This window comes from Acanthochromis polyacanthus, chromosome 2 (genome assembly GCF_021347895.1).
Source record: "Acanthochromis polyacanthus isolate Apoly-LR-REF ecotype Palm Island chromosome 2, KAUST_Apoly_ChrSc, whole genome shotgun sequence".
Lineage (NCBI taxonomy): Eukaryota > Metazoa > Chordata > Actinopteri > Pomacentridae > Acanthochromis > Acanthochromis polyacanthus.
The window spans coordinates 18,940,847-18,957,970 of record NC_067114.1 but is presented as its reverse complement, the minus strand read 5'-3'; the positions used below and the strand labels follow the sequence as shown (position 1 = coordinate 18,957,970).

Below are 17,124 nucleotides of genomic sequence, written 5' to 3'. Positions count from 1 at the left end.
TTTATCTTGACTCCTTATGCTGGCTTTCACTGTGGACTTTTTCCACATGGGGTTGTAAATCTGAGGAATAAATCGTTCCTCTCTTGGGGTTAGTGTGTACATTGCATCCATTGATAAACTGCAGAACCAGAATGGTTCTCGCAGCCTCATCCTGTGGATCATCCCTGCAGAACCAGGATGGATGAAGCTGCGACTCTCTCCCTCCGTGTCTCTCCTCCTCAGAGTTTCTGTCCAAGGTGCTGAAATCTGCTGCTGCTACGGGGACGGATCACGTGACTGCAGGATGCTGAAGTGTGTTTGTGTGCGCGCGCTCACGGCTGTGTGGGCTGTGCACGCGGATCCTCCAGTCCTCATCATGAGCGGTCGGGCTCATGAGCAAGGCTTCAGAGAGTCGGGGCTGCTGTAGTATGCTGCTGGCAGCGTGGACACATTAGCGCAGTCGAATGCGTAAACGGCGACTCTTGACGCGCATCGTTTTCTGCTTCGCCGTTGCAAACATCACAGTGTGGCAAGTGGTGATGGGTACGCAGGAGTGGGCTGCTGCCCACCAAGTCTGACTGTGTTTCGGACGTGCTGAGATGAAGAACATGTAAGAATCCGCAGGCATCCCCGCAGATCCTTTTCAGCCAAAATGCAGAAGGGGATGAGACTCAATGATGGCCATATCACCTATCTGGCTCTTTTGGCGAAGAAGGACGGGACGAGGCGAGGTTGCCTGAGTAAGAAGAGCTCAGACAACACAAAATGGCATTCAAAGTGGTTCGCTTTGTTGCAGAATATGCTGTTTTATTTCGAAAACGACTCCAGCTCACGCCCCTCCGGACTGTACCTGTTGGAAGGATCTGTTTGTGACAGAGCGCCGTCACCCAAACCATCTCTCTCCGCGAAGGAATGCTTAGAGAAGCAGGTAAGATATTGATCGCACGGGGAGCTCCCTTAAGTCTGACTGACACTGTCAAGGTAATCCGTCTCAGAGACAGCACTGCTTGTTGTGTTGCTCTTTGAAACTCATCACTTTGGCTCTGCGTTAAAGCGCCATTTATGAAGGGATCTCGTGTCTCTTGGACGCAGCAAAACAGTTTCCCTTTGTTATATATACATCCATCAACAATCTCCACGAGATGCCTTTGCAATATAGTTCACTTGACGTCCAGAGTTACGTAATAGCGTCATCCAAACTGATTGATTGTGTTGATTCTGCACTAAAATAGCATCCCAGCGTGCAGCAAAGGTAATTGCATGAAATATAATAAAACATCGCAGAGGCTCAAAGTTGGCAGGATTAATGCAGTTCTCTGTGCAAACTTTGCAAACTATCCCCCATACATTCGTCATTATAGCATGTATTGCATCACATCTGTACATAAGATACTGCATTTTTAGTCAACATCCTGGTAATGCAGCACATTTTTTTTACATAAGGAGTAAACTTAAACTGCATCCAAACTTTGTAGGTTGCCATCTTGCGGAGGAGAGCTGCCCCTTCTCTGTCGTTTTGACGTATTGATTTAATTCCTTGTCTTGATATTAATAGCATCCTACCTTGGCAACTGTGTCTCCCCGGTTTATAGCGGCTCGGTTCATTTGATAGCTCTCTCATTATCATGGGTTGTTAACGACAGCCATGAATGAAAACCCAAACGATGTCCCAGTCATGCTTTTGTTTCTCACTACACCCCCCACTCCATTCGTTTTAATTCCTCCAGCATTTAGTGCCATGGATTATCATGTGTGAGGGCTAAACAATTTCCACTGTGTGTGTGTGTATGTGTCTTTTTTAATACCAGCAACACAGTCAGAAATAATCTCAGTGAAAGCACAGTTGCCTCCATTGAAAGCGGTTGGAGGGGCTTGGAAGGCAGCTGCTGACAGAACTAAACATTGTGGCATAAAAGCATTTAAGAGGCAGAGAAGTGGTCAAGCTGCTGTGAGCTATGACTGCAGTCACCTTCTGAAATCTGCTCTGCCAGCTGCAGTCTCTTCTGCTTTCCCTGCAGCACAGAGGATGGACCGCTGGAGTTACAAGTCAGTGATGGGATCTGCTCAGTGAATCTGTTATGTTTATGAGGAAACAGTTGTTTCTGCTAATGCTAGAATGAAAGGCAACTGTTTCTTATTGCAAATTTGCACACAAATGCATGTGTTCTCGCATTGGAGTGTTTTTTCTTTTGCATATATGTTTTTGGAAAATTTCCTCCATTCTACCAGGAAGTGGGGTTGATGAGGTTCAGGATTAGGACCTCAGAAAGTAAGGCTGCCCCTTGGAGTGTAAAATATCTTCAGTGCAAGATTACTTAGGATCCATGCACACATAAACACAAATAAGATTAATGTCATTTGCAGAAATCGTATTTTGCTCCAAATATGGATAGAGCCATTGAGGATAGTTTAGTTCTATTTGTATTCAGATGGCACATGATTGGATTAAATTTTTGCTTTCTCCAAGCCTCAATGAAAATCTGTTGAATTATGCAACTTCACACTGATAAACATTGTACAGCTAGTTTTGGATCACACCCTGTTATAACAGTTGTATTTTATTGTATAACCTCTGAAGAGGCGTAAATCTGTGATGTGCAACTGCAGAGATTCCTTCAGTTACTGAATGTACCTGATGTCACTGTCCGTGGTGCTGAACTCTCCTGCCACATGTTCTGTGCCCTCCACTCTTTGTCAGGATTAGTATCAATTCAATTCAATTCAATTTTATTTATATAGCGCCAGTTACAGGTCAAATTGTCTCAAGACAATTTTACAGAGCCCATGTGCCTGAACCCCCAGAGCAAGCCCTAAGGCAACAGTGGCAAGAAAATTTTTACTTTTAACGGGAAGAAACCTTGTGCAGAACTCAGCTCTTTATGTGGAGGGACCCATCTGCTGCTGGCCGGCGGGAGAGAAGAGGTAGAGGGGTAGAGAGGTAGAGGTAGAGAGGGATAGGTGGAGCGGGATAGAGGGATGGGGAGATGGAGGGGGAGCGGGAGGGATGGGATACGATGTAGCACCAGAATAAATACATTTGAGTTCATTTTATGTATCCTTTAACTCAAACAAAATCATTACAGATTTGTCACACCAACTACAGAAAGGAAGCACAGTAGTTGTTTATTTAAACATGCTTTCTAAACAACAACTGTTAATCAGATAGGCTTAATTGCATAAATGAAGCAGATGTTAACTAAGATAAAGCTCATACTGGTCCTTTTTGATACCTATATTTGTTGTTTCAGAAAACACAGATAACTAATCTTCTTATGAGGACTTGCTGGTTGCTCTCATGGTGTGAAAAACTCAACTTTTTTTCACTTTTGAGCCAATTTCCCTAAAACCATGTCAGGAGAAGATGCATGCTCTGTTCTGTGGATGAAATGGGAACTGAGTGACATCTACGATGACAGCTGTTCATGCAGACTGCTCCAGTGAATTTATTTCAACAGTGAATTAATTGAATTTGAAAGCCTTCAATTAGCATAACACAGTCTTCTGTTCAGCACGTGTCCCTTTATATAATATGTGTCAGGAATAAATTCTCCCAGTTTTGTGCCGTTTGTGCAATTCATTCCATTTTATTAAATGTGCACACGTATGTAAAATTTTGCACTAATACTTGTTCTTCATGCGCTCAAGGTGCACACTTTGTAGTGTGCAATCAATCGTGTCTGTATGTGTCCACACCTGTGCATCTTGTGGGATTCGTCTCACCTTGCCTTGAAGTCTGTGTTTGCTTGGCTGTGTCCTCCCGCATACGCCAATGTCGATCTATAAAACTGAGCGGCTCCACAGAAAAGGTGAAATGAGGACAGGAGGAGTAATCAATGCTCCAGGTGTCTCAGGGCATACAGATTTCCTTTTCACTTTCCCCACTCTGGAAAAACAAAGAACAACACCTGAGTCAATAAGCAGACTGCAGAGGTTGTCAGAGGCAATGCTACTGTACATTCCTGATATTAAACCTGTCACATGTTGGGATTACAGCAGATTTTTAAAACATTTTTTGTGTTCTATTTCCTGGAGAGCGTTCGTGGTTTGTGTGCGTGTGGTGTGTGTCACTGAGTGTGTGTCAGAGCTACAGCAGGAATGGCCAGGAGAGTGCTGGATCTTATCTGTGTGTGACAGGGAGAGGGACAATGCAGCGAATAGATGCCAAGCCAACTGCCACCTTGTAGGGCTACAGCGCTTTTTATAGCCCTCACTCCTCAAAAAGGCAAAAGATCTTTCTCTCCCTCCCTCTCCGTCTATCTCTGCGTTCTCATTGTATTCTTTGGAGTGTTCTACTTTTTAAATGTTCTTATTCCCCATTTAGAAGGCGAGCTACGTTTAAGCCCACAGTTACTATGGCAACCCCTATTTGCATCTGAAAAAGTGCATTTGAAGGGGCCAACAAAATGTGCAACAACATGCCTTGGCATTGTGCTCCATTTAGCAAGTACAGCAAATATGGGCATATGAGAAATGGGCGGTGGGTCGTCTCAGGTGGCGGCAGTGGTGGTGTCGACTGCCTGTTTTGTTCTTCTTGTTTTCCTGCTTTGTTTATTTCATTTAGATGGATACATTTGCAATAATATATCACCAGTCTCGATATGTGATCACTGGACTGAATTTATAGTATAATCATGAAATGTAGGTTACGCAACAAACCTTTGTTGTATATATATAAACAGCCTGACTGTGGCCAGTTTAAAGCAACAGAAATAATCTGCACCCAGAAAAAAAGGCACAATACCAGAACAAGTGGGCTCCACACATTTGAAATGTGTGGAGTGTCAATGGGAGTGTTAATTCATTTTTTCTTATTTAATTATTTAAGTTTAATTTAGACCAGTTACACTTTTAGCTTACTGAAAGTAGTTCAGGTTATGCAATAAATATTTGTATGTGCACATAGCTGTTGTGTTTTGCCTCCTCATTGTTAGGGATCCTGCACACCTCCCTGCTATAGGTATGTGTAACATTAAGGGATTTCAGGCCAAAAAAAGTAAAACAAAGGGTTTTTAAAAGGCTAATTTGATTATTGTTATTATAAATTAGAAATGTTTTAGAGAAGATAAAAGGATTCTGAGGTGTGCTAAGTGGAAATTGTACTGATCATTATCATGACATACTCTGAGTGTAATCTTTTGCCTTTTTTTCCAAGTCCAGCTAAAATTGAAATGTTTCTGTTCACAGATTTTAAACAGTGACTTACTACTAGATATGTTGTCTCACTTACCAACAGATACTGTATCTGTGGCAAAAATGTGGTGATGTGGAGTTAAATATAGCTGCCTAAAAGGCTTGACACACCAGCTCACAGGATGTGAGAGATGGGAAGCACATTATTGACAAAGACCCGTTCTGCTGCTCATCAGGAAATATGGAACATTACTCCCCTTCACAAATGATTTGCTCTTGGCATTTGGGAGGGATAAAAAAAATCCAATATATTGGATTTGTGGGGGTCTGTTTACAATGCATCAGTGTTATATAATTTGATGCGTTTCTACTACAAACAGGCTGCCTGCACTAACAGGGCAGTGACCACCACTTTGTTGACTTGAAGGATTTTTTTTATCTCATAAGCCTATTAGAAAACAATTCCACACAAATTCGTCATAATTGCCATAACTGAACCTTTAAGGCTGTAAGGTCAGCGGAGATAATTGGTGAGAGAGCGGAAAGGGCCGAGGACTCATAGGTGTCCGTGTCGCTAAAACGCAGCCAAATCGCCAGAACAAAAGCAAAACTAAACGAAATAAAAACATGGCGTCAGTCGACAGGCTTCAGCCGACTCAGAGGTGAGTTGCCAGGTTACAGACAGAATGCACAGAGGCTTTATAATGAATCTCTTAAGACTTTCCTCTGAGGATCTCTCTCTCTCTCATTCACACACATGTCCATGTATACATAGCACTTCAGTTTCAACCAAATGTGGGTTTAACAAATAATTAGTCAGTTACGATCACAGTGTGAGGCTCGTTCTTCTTTCTTCCACTCTTAATACATTCTGATCATCTCATTATATGCTGAACTACCACTTGTGCCTCTCGCTCTACATCCTTCTGTTTTCTAGTATTACTTCACCGTCACATTCAATCATGACAACCAGAAGGCTTTGGAGCTGCGCACAGAAGACGTCAAGGACTGCGACGAGTGGGTGGCTGCCATCACACAGGCCAGGTACCGCTCACACATGACCTCTCACCTACATGCACACATGTTATCTGGAGCTAACTGCTATTGCCAAAAAAACACAATAAACAAGTCCAGCTGAAGTGTACTGTCATAAGTAATGTTTTGTTTTTGTTGCAAATATATTAGACAATTCTGCATTGCTCTCCCTGGAATCCCACTGCTGGTTTCACTAAAATGTGTGCACAACAAAGAGCCGCACCAACCAGCTAACTGGGATGCTAAGATGTCCTCTATGATGCTTGCATGTTTCAGACTTTAATTCAAATTCTGCTAAAATTAGATATGAGTTACAAATGAACTATCACAGTTATAACTTCAACATCCTGACAGGAAACCAATCAGACACACAGTGTAGGTCAGAATCTGAGGTCAAAGTTCAATTAACCTGAAATTTCTGATAGAAAATCAGCTTAATGTGTGTCCTCATGACAGATTATTTTGAATATGATCAAACTTGATAAGATAGAGTACTGCAATCAGTAACATCTCCTTCATGCACTTTTTTGGGCACAAATTATAAAGTAATATATAAAAAAATTTTAAAAATCGCTGTTATTCATATTGATAATTGATTATTAGTCTTCACATGTATAGTGAGTAAAATGCCCCCTAAAGGATTCAGGAACAAAAGGGGGTCATGGAAACCAAGCAATGCTGTCACTCTAAATGTCAGCAGAGTGCATTTGTACGACAAAAGGTCATATGATTGGGCTCATTGAAGATTAAATTGATTAGAGCTCAGTAGAGGCAGCAGCACTTACTGTACAGTTGGCCTATAATGCAATGAACAGCATGGCAATGCAGACTTGTATTATCTTCATGGTACTTTTATTTTATTTTATTTTTTAGAGCTTCCTGATGTCTGGATGCTTTGAACTGCTTTTTGCCACTCATTTTCTTTTAAGGTTAACAATCTGTGTTGTCGATTCAGACTAAACTAAAACCCTTTCTGAACATTTCTTTGAGACAACTAGATTTTGCGGTGTTACACGAGCTGGTAGGAATCAGATGTGCTGATTTTAAGCCTTGCACGGCTTTCACATAAAGTGTTGGACTGAGTAATGTACAGAATTATTGCTCATGCAGAAGCAGCTTTTACACGCGGTGTGCAAAGCTTCCAAGTATTTAAAGAATTGGTTGCATAAGCACACTGCACTCTGTGTGGACTTAAGGTCTGTGGTTCAAATCTATGCTGATCAGAGGTCTGCTTTTGCTTTGATAAATATATGGAGAGTCCATGAAACATGCGTTAATGAGGCCCTTACAATGTCTGTGCATGTGTGTCTGTATAGTTACAGGAACCTGGCTACAGAGCATGAGACCCTCATGCAGAAGTATCTTCATCTACTCCAGATAGTGGAGACGGAGAAAACGGTTGCCAAGCAACTTCGACAACAGATAGAGGATGGGGAAATCGAGATAGAGCGGCTAAAATCAGAGGTAACTCGCCTTGAAATTTCATGCTGGTAATACCTGTGTGTGTGCGTGAATGTGTGTTTGGTTCTATTCTATTGTACACAGCGGAGATGGAGAGAGGAACAATGAAAATAAAAGTATTCAGGCTTAGAGGATAAAGACAGAAAATGGTCACAGGACAAAGGTCATGACCCAGATTCCAAATCATAAAGCTGTTAGTTCACGGTGAGAGTCGCAGCTCGCGGTGGCCCCAGGATCCCTCTATTAGAGACTCAGCAATACTGTTGAGTGTTTTGTATCCTAATTATTCAGTCTAAACTAGATCAAATGCACCTCTCTTTAATGTGCTAATGGCCAGCTTCAATTGAATTGAATGTTTTCAATATGCATGAATCAGCTTGTGTTGTACATGATACTGCAGTCTGCACCAGATAATCTACTGTCTCTGTTTTCATGGCTGCAGAGTATACTAGTAATGGAGTTTTGCTTTGTCTAATTTCAGTCCATTATTTTCTTATTTAGATGTCGCACATAACAGGACTAAATGCAACAGACTTGAATAAAATACAATAAGTGACATTTTGATGTGGCTGGTATCGTTTCTGCATGTATGAATTCTTTCAACCAGCTAATGGACGATGACAAAGTTTTTTCAAAAAGCAATTTAGAAGATTTGAATAACACACTAATAATCGTAATAAAGCATGCAGTGGATTGAGAGAATATGAAGTGACCAAGATCAGGAATAGGATTATGATTGTATCCAGTGTGTTGTATTCGTTTTAGTTCATCGAGTTGGTCCTTTTCAGATCGCTGGACTGCTGAAGGACAACGAGAAGATCCAATCAAATCCAGAGGTGCCACCCAGTGAGGACGATACAGAGATCAAAAAGATCAAAAAGGTAAGATGTGGCTGCTTTGTCGCTGTACAGTGGCTAAAGCAGGGGAAAGCGTAATTCACTGTTCTCGTTTTTCAGAAAAACCGAAGTAGTGCAAAGAGGGAACAGGATTGAGGGTTTTAAAAAGATCAGCTTCAGCATCAGGGATATGTGTCGTTCCTCAGACAGGTTTTAAAAAGCTACATCATCTCTGGCACCTGCAGGTTTTATTTTTAATCTTCATTCATTCAGGGAAGCTCACACTTGCATTTATAGCAGGGAGCTCCTCATCCACTACAACTACGGGTTTCTTCTCTCTGCTGCTCTGCTGAAGCAACCGACTGATCCTAAAAATCAACAGCCCACAAGTTTGGGAAGCACAGTTTCCCTCAGCTCCACGAGGCGTTTTAGTGTCTTTTGACTTTTTGTTTTGGTTATCCAGCCTTCAACTTTAATGGTCTGGTTCACTCTCAGTGGCAGCTATTTCCAACCATTACAGGCAGCCCAACGCAACGTTCAGAAAATTAAGAACCCAATATGAGAGTGACTGTTAGACCAACATTTTTCAGGTCAGTAGAAACACGACTCAAATTAAATGTTTATGTCTGCACAGCCTGTCACCTACAGGTTAGTTTCACATTATCCATAGCTGCTTTGTCAAATAGTGCTTTGTCATCATTGTGTGTACAATTTGCTGTGATCCTAAATCAGAGCTAACTTTAGCTCATCTTATTGGCAAGTAGGAAATTACTGAACTTGGAATTTTTAGGGCAGGAGGAACAAACAGTTAAGTTATTATCTCAAGTTTTTACAACCGGCTGACTAAACTATTTGACTCTTAAGAAATATTCTATTAAGTTAACTTGCGAGTCACTGATTTCAACTATCTGTCTCCAAATACAGATGAAAACAACATAAAGAAAACACAGTAAAACAAAACTTTATAACAAGTTGTAGACAAAAAACAAAAAACTACGACTTCAAAGTTGCAAAGATAAAGGGTTCAGTAGACAGCTTGATCACCTTGCACAATACATTCATTATTAACCCTTTGAACCTCAAGCAGTTTCTGGATATTTTTTCACTCTGAGCTAATTTTTCACAACAATGTATAATGTCCTGCACCTCTATGGAAACATACCAACCATGGTTAGAAGTAGACAGAACTCCAAAAGTTTGTTATGCAGTATGCCAAAGTTATAATACCATAAATCATTCAAAAAGGGGGGAAAAAAGGGAAAGTTTTTACAATGAATTATGTTACATAATTAAAAAACAAGTCAATATGTACAACATATGTACAAGTTCCAGGCATTAAAAAATAATGACTCTGCATTTTTACATTTTTAATTTGTTTCCATATTTGTCCTCTTTCTGTTCTGTTTTAATACAACCTGCAGTTGAACTGAAATCAATCATCAGTTTAGTTTTTGTGACATTTTAAATGAGACATCACATAAAATAAAGTGATTTTGATTATCACAATTTTAAGCTTCAATTTGGTTAATTCTGCCAACAAAACCATGCATCATGGTTAGTTCAAGGAACGTCCGAATGTTTATTATAATATGATTGATTATTAATATGTTGATTCTTTCTGTTTTTACAGTTTCTGGCTCTGATAAATGATCTAATTTTGAAAGTCTACTTTAAGTTTATTTTCAGGAAGTTGCACTCCAAAACCTGGATTTGTGACAAATACATCATAAAGTTTTTACCTTTAATAAACATGTTTTTATAAAGGTAATGTTTCATTCAGGCTAATGCTAAATATATCCATATATCTTATATTTCTCCACATTTATGTGTTGTCATGCACTGACTGAGAACACATCCAGTGTTTGTGCACAGGTCCACTGGTCCTGACTGCTTCATGTGAGTAATTTAAGATGAAGTAACCAACAGAAGTAGAACATAACCTTTTGGAATCCAATTTTCTAAGGAAAATCAGGCACCACTGATCTATTATGCTTCTTTTTGTGTAGAGAAAATGACACTGGATTAATTCAAGTACACACACTTTAACACACAGCCATCTTTTGTGTGCCGTGTTTTGTTTTGTTTATAAAATCACAGGTCCAGAGTTTCCTGAGAGGCTGGATTTGCCGCAGGAAGTGGAAAACCATCATCCAGGACTACATCCGCTCACCCCACGCTGAGAGCATGAGGAAGAGGAACCAGGTGGTGTTCAGCATGCTGGAGGCCGAAGCCGAATACGTCCAGCAACTCCACATCCTGGTCAACAACTTCCTGCGGCCGCTCCGCATGGCCGCCAGCTCCAAGAAGCCCCCCATCACCCACGACGATGTCAGCAGCATCTTCCTTAACAGGTGGCTGGCAGTCAGACTGGTTGTGATAGTGGTGTGAGTCGGCACAGTGTTAGCTGTGGAACACTTGGGAACAGGAGAAGGAGAAACAGCAGCTCATGAGCACCACTTTGCTTGTTTGTTTTATTAGTGAGACCATCATGTTCCTCCACCAGATCTTCTACCAGGGCCTGAAGGCCAGGATAGCCAGCTGGCCGACTCTGGTGCTCGGTAAGAGAAGCAGATACCACCAGTCACTCACATGATCAAGAGCAGTCTTGTTTTTAATGGGATTTGTTAAAGGGTCAGTTCATCCTAATGATACGTCAGCTAATTTAATCAATTCATTCTGGAGTATTTTTGAGATATTTACAGTACTTCTGAGATTTGTTTCACCAACTCAATACAATACAGTTTGGTTTGTGGTTACATGCTTCACACAGTAAGTATGTAAACACTGAATTCTTCTAAGGATGCACAACTTATTTCATTTTTCAAATCAAGATCTAATGATTTAACAGAGATTGGGCTGAGTTTAGTTTTTCCTAATTTATGTATTTACAAACACGGGTCACATAACTTCTCTTTCATTTGTTGTTTGTGTCTTTCCAGCTGACCTGTTTGACATCTTGCTGCCAATGTTGAACATCTACCAAGAGTTTGTGAGGAACCACCAGTACAGCCTGCAGATCCTGGCTCACTGCAAACAGAACCGAGACTTCGACAAGCTGCTGAAGCAGTACGAGGCCAAACCGGACTGTGAGGAGAGGACGCTGGAGACCTTCCTCACTTACCCCATGTTTCAGGTACAATTCCAGGATGGATTACTGCTCTAATGCTGCATAATCCACATGCAGTTTCATTTGGTTTGGAATATCTATGTTTTTCAGTGTCAACCTGTAAATCAACTTCCTTAAAATTCCAATCATATTTTCTTTAAATTCACAGTATTGTACTCTGACGACACTGCAGTAAAATATATTCTTGTGCAGTACTGTATTAAATTTGGGGAAGTACTTGCCTGAAAAAAGTAGCTTTGGTTTACTTGAAGCAAAACCCCAGTATCTTTGTATTGTGAAGCATCTGAGGGAACAAGTGCACCTTCTTAAATTTTCTCATTTCTGACTCCTACCAGTTAAACCACTGCACAGTACAAAAAAAAAGCTCATGTCTGTGCTTTTTTCCCCCCTCCAAAATCACACCATGTATTCATAATCAGATTAATAATTCAGCAGTAACAGCCCTTGGAATTTTGAAAATTCATTCTGACCAGTCTCACATTTCAAAGAGTCAGCCCATTGTGAAATGTCACTTTAGATGTTATGTGTTGGAATGAACAACTTGTCCGGTCTGTGCTTCGTAAACTTCACTAACTAGATTACATTTGTCTCCACTAAAAGTGGCAACAGTAGTTGCACTTTAGTAGAGCGCTCATATCAAATGAGGACTAAGGTTTTCAAAGTTGCACCGAAGCACAACGATACTGCTGTTTGCAGCTCATTGTTTAATTTGTGGCAAAAAAGAAATCAATTAAAACATTCACTGTCCATTTTATCATTGCTTCACAAATGCGTAATTATATCGCAGGTTATTTTTTTTTATTTTTTTTAGGTTTTGAGTGTTGCTTCAAACTTAGATTTTTGAAAAAAATAAGTAATTATTCCAGTTTTCAGTTTCTGTGTTTTTCACTTGTGATTGGACTGCACCATTAGCACATGAAGGAATCTACAGCTAGCTATAGTCCTAACATATAGAGTACCTAGAATTTATTTAATTGTGAGATACTCTATATAATACACAACGTGGTTCATGGCTGGTTCAATGACAGTGTTTAGTTTCAGCTCAAAGTGAATCTTTAGCTTTCTGAATAGTAAAAGGTTCAAGATAATAGCTGAAGTAACACATTTTATAAACTCCAAAGTGATCTTCCATTCTTTCAGGCTCGACAGTCCTCAGGACCAAATAATTACCGTTGCAAGGCCATTAGAGTCAAGATGCTTGACATTGCTTGACTTTTCAAAGTTTGAAGTGTACATTACACACAAAAATTAATTTCAACGTGTGCAAATACAAATCTCTTTTCTCTCTCAGATCCCTCGTTACATCCTGACGTTACATGAGTTGCTGGCTCACACTCCCCATGAGCACGTTGAGAGGAACAGTTTGGACTACGCCAAGTCAAAGCTGGAAGAGCTTTCCAGGTAGACCTACTGTCAGTCAGTCAAACAGAAAAAGTATTTTATTGTATATTGCACTGTATGATACAGCTCATAGAAACTGAGAAGCCTTGATTGGGTCACAGCTTTGTAGAGATTTAAAGAAGACTGACACTAAATTGCCGATACTGCATTCAAGTAGTACGTACGTTACACAAAGATTTCTGTCAGATCCATGTGACTTTCTGGTCAGTCCTTTCAGTTTACATGAGGTGATGATGAACCAAAGTTTTACACAGTTGGTGAAACCCATTAAAGAAAAGCAAAAGCATACACAGCGTTAACCGTGAAGTGCCTGAACTAATGGTTATTTGTCCTTTCAGAATCATGCATGACGAGGTGAGCGAGACGGAGAACATCAGGAAGAACCTGGCCATCGAGCGGATGATTGTGGAGGGCTGTGAAGTGCTGCTTGACACCAGCCAGACATTTGTAAGACAAGGTGAGTTATAAACCCTGACCCTGAACAGAAGACATTTATTTAAAAGGTCAAAGGTTCTTTATTGTCATATCTTTCCACATTTGCACATGAAACAATACGAAATTAGACCCTGGTCCCGGTTTCAGCCATAAGACAATAAAAAAACACTTTCATAAAAGACAATATAAGTATAAAGAGACACACTAATATATACAAATCTACAACATAAATATATGTGCAATGAACCATTTACCCTCATTGGTTCGTTTGATGACCTCTCGGTTAACTGATAAATTTAAATGTCAGCTGAGGTTAAACACTGAAGGAAAGAAACACTCTGAAGTCTAAACTTCACTGATTTCTTCAAGACATTTAATGTATTTCATGACAGATGCAACATGTAAATGAAATCACTGATTACTGACATACAAATGGATGCCTTCTGTATTTCTCTAGAACTTTGAATGTTTATGCGCTCTAATCTCACATTACATTGACTACCTGCACACATCAATGAACACTACGAAGCAGGCGCCGCAGTGAAAGTGTCATTTAGTTTGTAATTTTCAAGGTTTTTGAAAGTTATAAGATCGATTTATGAAACACTGACAACAAGCGACGTGTGTTTTTCGTGTGTTTTAATATGTTTCTTCATGACTCCACAGGTTCTCTAATTCAGGTGCCAATGAGTGAAAAAGGGAAGATCACAAGAGGCCGGCTGGGCTCTCTGTCTCTGAAGAAGGAAGGTGAACGACAGTGTTTCCTCTTTTCCAAACATCTCATCATCTGTACCAGAGGGTCTGGAGGAAAACTTCACATCACTAAGGTACAGGAGGATTCTCTGGAAATGTTTTTTTTTCCTCCCATCATATCATCATATAACATATTTCTGTAAAACATTGCATCCTGAGGCGATGTGCTTGATGATGATGTGCTGCATGTGGCCTTTAACCCTATCACAGAATGGAGTGGTGTCTCTCATAGACTGCACTCTGATGGAGGAGCCAGAGGGCACAGATGATGAGTGTAAGTCACCGTGTACAATATACTTCTATGTTTTCACGATGTATACACGTGGAGGTTGTAGAGTGTGTACTGTGTGTATTAGCTGAAACGTCAAATGATTTTCCCTCAGGATATTTGACAAACTGTATTTAAGTATTTGGCATTTGGTAGAAAACAATCGTGTTGCCAGTGAATTAACGAAACTGTACAAAGTGTGTGTTCCTCGTTATATTAATTTTCACAAATATTTACCAGGAAACTTGGGAGAAGTCAAATTTGAATGTGTAATTTATAAAGAAATTGTACTCTTTTGTGTTTCTATAAAGCCGTTTACTCTCAGTTCTTGCTTCATTCCACCTTTTACTCTCCACTCCTGCATTAACTGTTTTATTAGGACTGTCATAAAGGGAGAGAGTTGATCAGCTTACCTATTTTTGATTACTTTGTACGCAAAAACGTATCATTTTTATTTACATGCCTAGAGCTGTGTGTGTTTTCTTCTTTCATAGTATGATTTCTTTGATTCAGACACTGAATTTGCCCAAAACAACCACAGTCATAGTTGTTGCTTCAGTGATATTGGTTGCACACGACTTAATCAAAGTAACCACAACTGATTATTGTGCATAATAGTGCTGTTGTTTTGCCATTCACTTGAGAAATAAGAGGCGGAATGGAAAACATACCTGCTGCTGCTTCTGGATGAATATAGGGATTTAATCTTCTGAAGGCTTTCACACAGCATGAAGGCAATTGTTTTTGCAGTAGATGATGGTAAGAATCAGTCGTCTTTAGCTGAAAACGCAGAGACTGACATTATTTAAGTAAGACATTTGTATCTTTGGTCCTCTCAAAACTGGCTGCAGAATATCTGCAAGGCCATCTGAGAAATGGCGGTTGCACTGCCAAATACAGAACTCAGTCTTGATTTGGCAGCGTGTGTTTATGAATGCAAAAATCTATATTAAATAAAACACGCATCACAGAATATGATTGAACATTACATGTGGAACTCTCAAAGTTACATTAAAAAACAGCAGCTGAGGATTGCTGATGTGCACATTTTCATGCTGTCATTATAAGTTTAAATAAAGTTTGTCTTGCAGCCAAAGGGGAGCGGAGCGGCCAGGACACGGAGCACCTGGACTTTAAGGTGATGGTGGAGCCCAAAGACAGCCAGCCTTACACTGTTATCCTGGTAGCTTCATCCCGACAGGAGAAGTCAGCGTGGACCAGTGACATCAGCCAGGTGTGTACCTCCAATTGTATTGTACTGGTTAAGCTGTAAATAGGTGAGTTAGAAGTAGCACATAAAATTACAGCTAAGACTGCAAATAACTAACATCAACTTTGATATTATATTAACCCTCCTGTTGTCTTCATTTAAAGGCACCAAAAATATTGTTTCCTTGTGTGAAAAAGTGCAAAAAATTCAGCAAAAAAATTCCCCAAATTTCAGAAAATTTGCAAAACCGTCAGCAAAAAATTCCAATAATTCCTTAAAAGTTTTATTTAAAACAAATCCCCAAATTGGGCAAGAAAATTCTTGTTAATATTTCCAAAAAATCCTAAAAATATCTAAAGTGATTACATATACATCAGTATAACTTCTAATATTTTCTTAAGAACATTCACAAAAAAATCAACCAAAATCCAACGAAATTCACTGGATTTTGATTGATTTTTTGTGAATGTTCTAAAGAAACATTTTTAACATTTTTTTTCCACCAAAAAAATGTTCAAAGATTTCCCAAAAATGATGAAAATGTGGACATCAGAAGTTTTACTGTGAAAATATTATTTTTCCCAAACACATTTTCGAACTAAAATGTGTCAATTTTGACCCGCAGGACGACACAAGGGTTAAAAGAAACAGTCCTGAACGTCCCTTTTAGGTTTTTGTGGCTGTAACTTTAAACAGTGCTGACCGAGCTGTGTTCAAACTTTGTGTTAGTGAGGGAATCAATTGCAGGACAACAATCATGGAAAACATACCTCAGGTTTGTGAACTACCTCACTTTCTTGCATCCTAACACTCACAGAGATCCCTGCTCTCCCTTCCTTCCTTACAGTGCATTGACAACATCCGCTGCAATGGTCTGATGATGAATGCTTTCGAAGAGAACAGCAAAGTTACCGTGCCACAGATGATTAAGTGAGAGCCGGACACCATGCAGCAACGCACATACATTATACATGCCTATACAGAGATTGGCATTGTCACTACATAAATACATGACATACGCATGAAAAATTCATGAACAAAGAGCACATAAACTCACACGTTTGAGAGGACCCTCGATGACATACATGTATATCCCTAAGCTCAGATCTTAACCGTCACAACAACCTTTTCCCCTTACACTGATGTTAACCTAATGCTAACATTAGTCCTAAAAGCAAGTCTTAACCCCCTGTGTGAACATGCACACAGCCTCTACTGGAAAATCTAAGCCCCCTGAGTAAAGCTCTCTGACACGATTCTTACCAACAATCCTTTGCATATTCCAGAGGCAGTGAGTGATTCAGCTCCTTCCAAGCTGAAGTTCACGGCCTGCAGAGACCAGTGGGGTGACTGCTCCAGGTCAACTTTTAGTAAAACTCTATCAGCTATGCAAATCATCATGACGCTATTGTGTTCTAATCATCAGACGAGTCTTTTCTGATATCAACAACCACCTGTAGCAATGCTAATTCCCCGACCCACACATGAC

At 40.0% G+C, this 17,124-nt stretch overlaps 1 protein-coding gene across 1 annotated transcript in view; it reads left to right on the top strand.

The window, feature by feature from the left end:
• The first annotated feature begins 309 nt into the window (after positions 1-309).
• Positions 310-17,124, top strand: part of LOC110954839 (ras-specific guanine nucleotide-releasing factor 1-like) — a 29,024-nt gene continuing 12,209 nt past the window's right edge. The window contains exons 1-13 of the mRNA XM_022199560.2: positions 310-907; positions 6,047-6,153; positions 7,461-7,608; positions 8,394-8,486; positions 10,539-10,792; positions 10,920-10,999; positions 11,381-11,574; positions 12,860-12,969; positions 13,308-13,426; positions 14,071-14,231; positions 14,368-14,431; positions 15,517-15,659; positions 16,483-16,565. Coding sequence (XP_022055252.1) covers positions 632-907; positions 6,047-6,153; positions 7,461-7,608; positions 8,394-8,486; positions 10,539-10,792; positions 10,920-10,999; positions 11,381-11,574; positions 12,860-12,969; positions 13,308-13,426; positions 14,071-14,231; positions 14,368-14,431; positions 15,517-15,659; positions 16,483-16,565 — 1,832 coding nt within the window. The 5' untranslated portion in view covers positions 310-631. The remainder of the gene's footprint in view (positions 908-6,046; positions 6,154-7,460; positions 7,609-8,393; positions 8,487-10,538; positions 10,793-10,919; positions 11,000-11,380; positions 11,575-12,859; positions 12,970-13,307; positions 13,427-14,070; positions 14,232-14,367; positions 14,432-15,516; positions 15,660-16,482; positions 16,566-17,124) is intronic.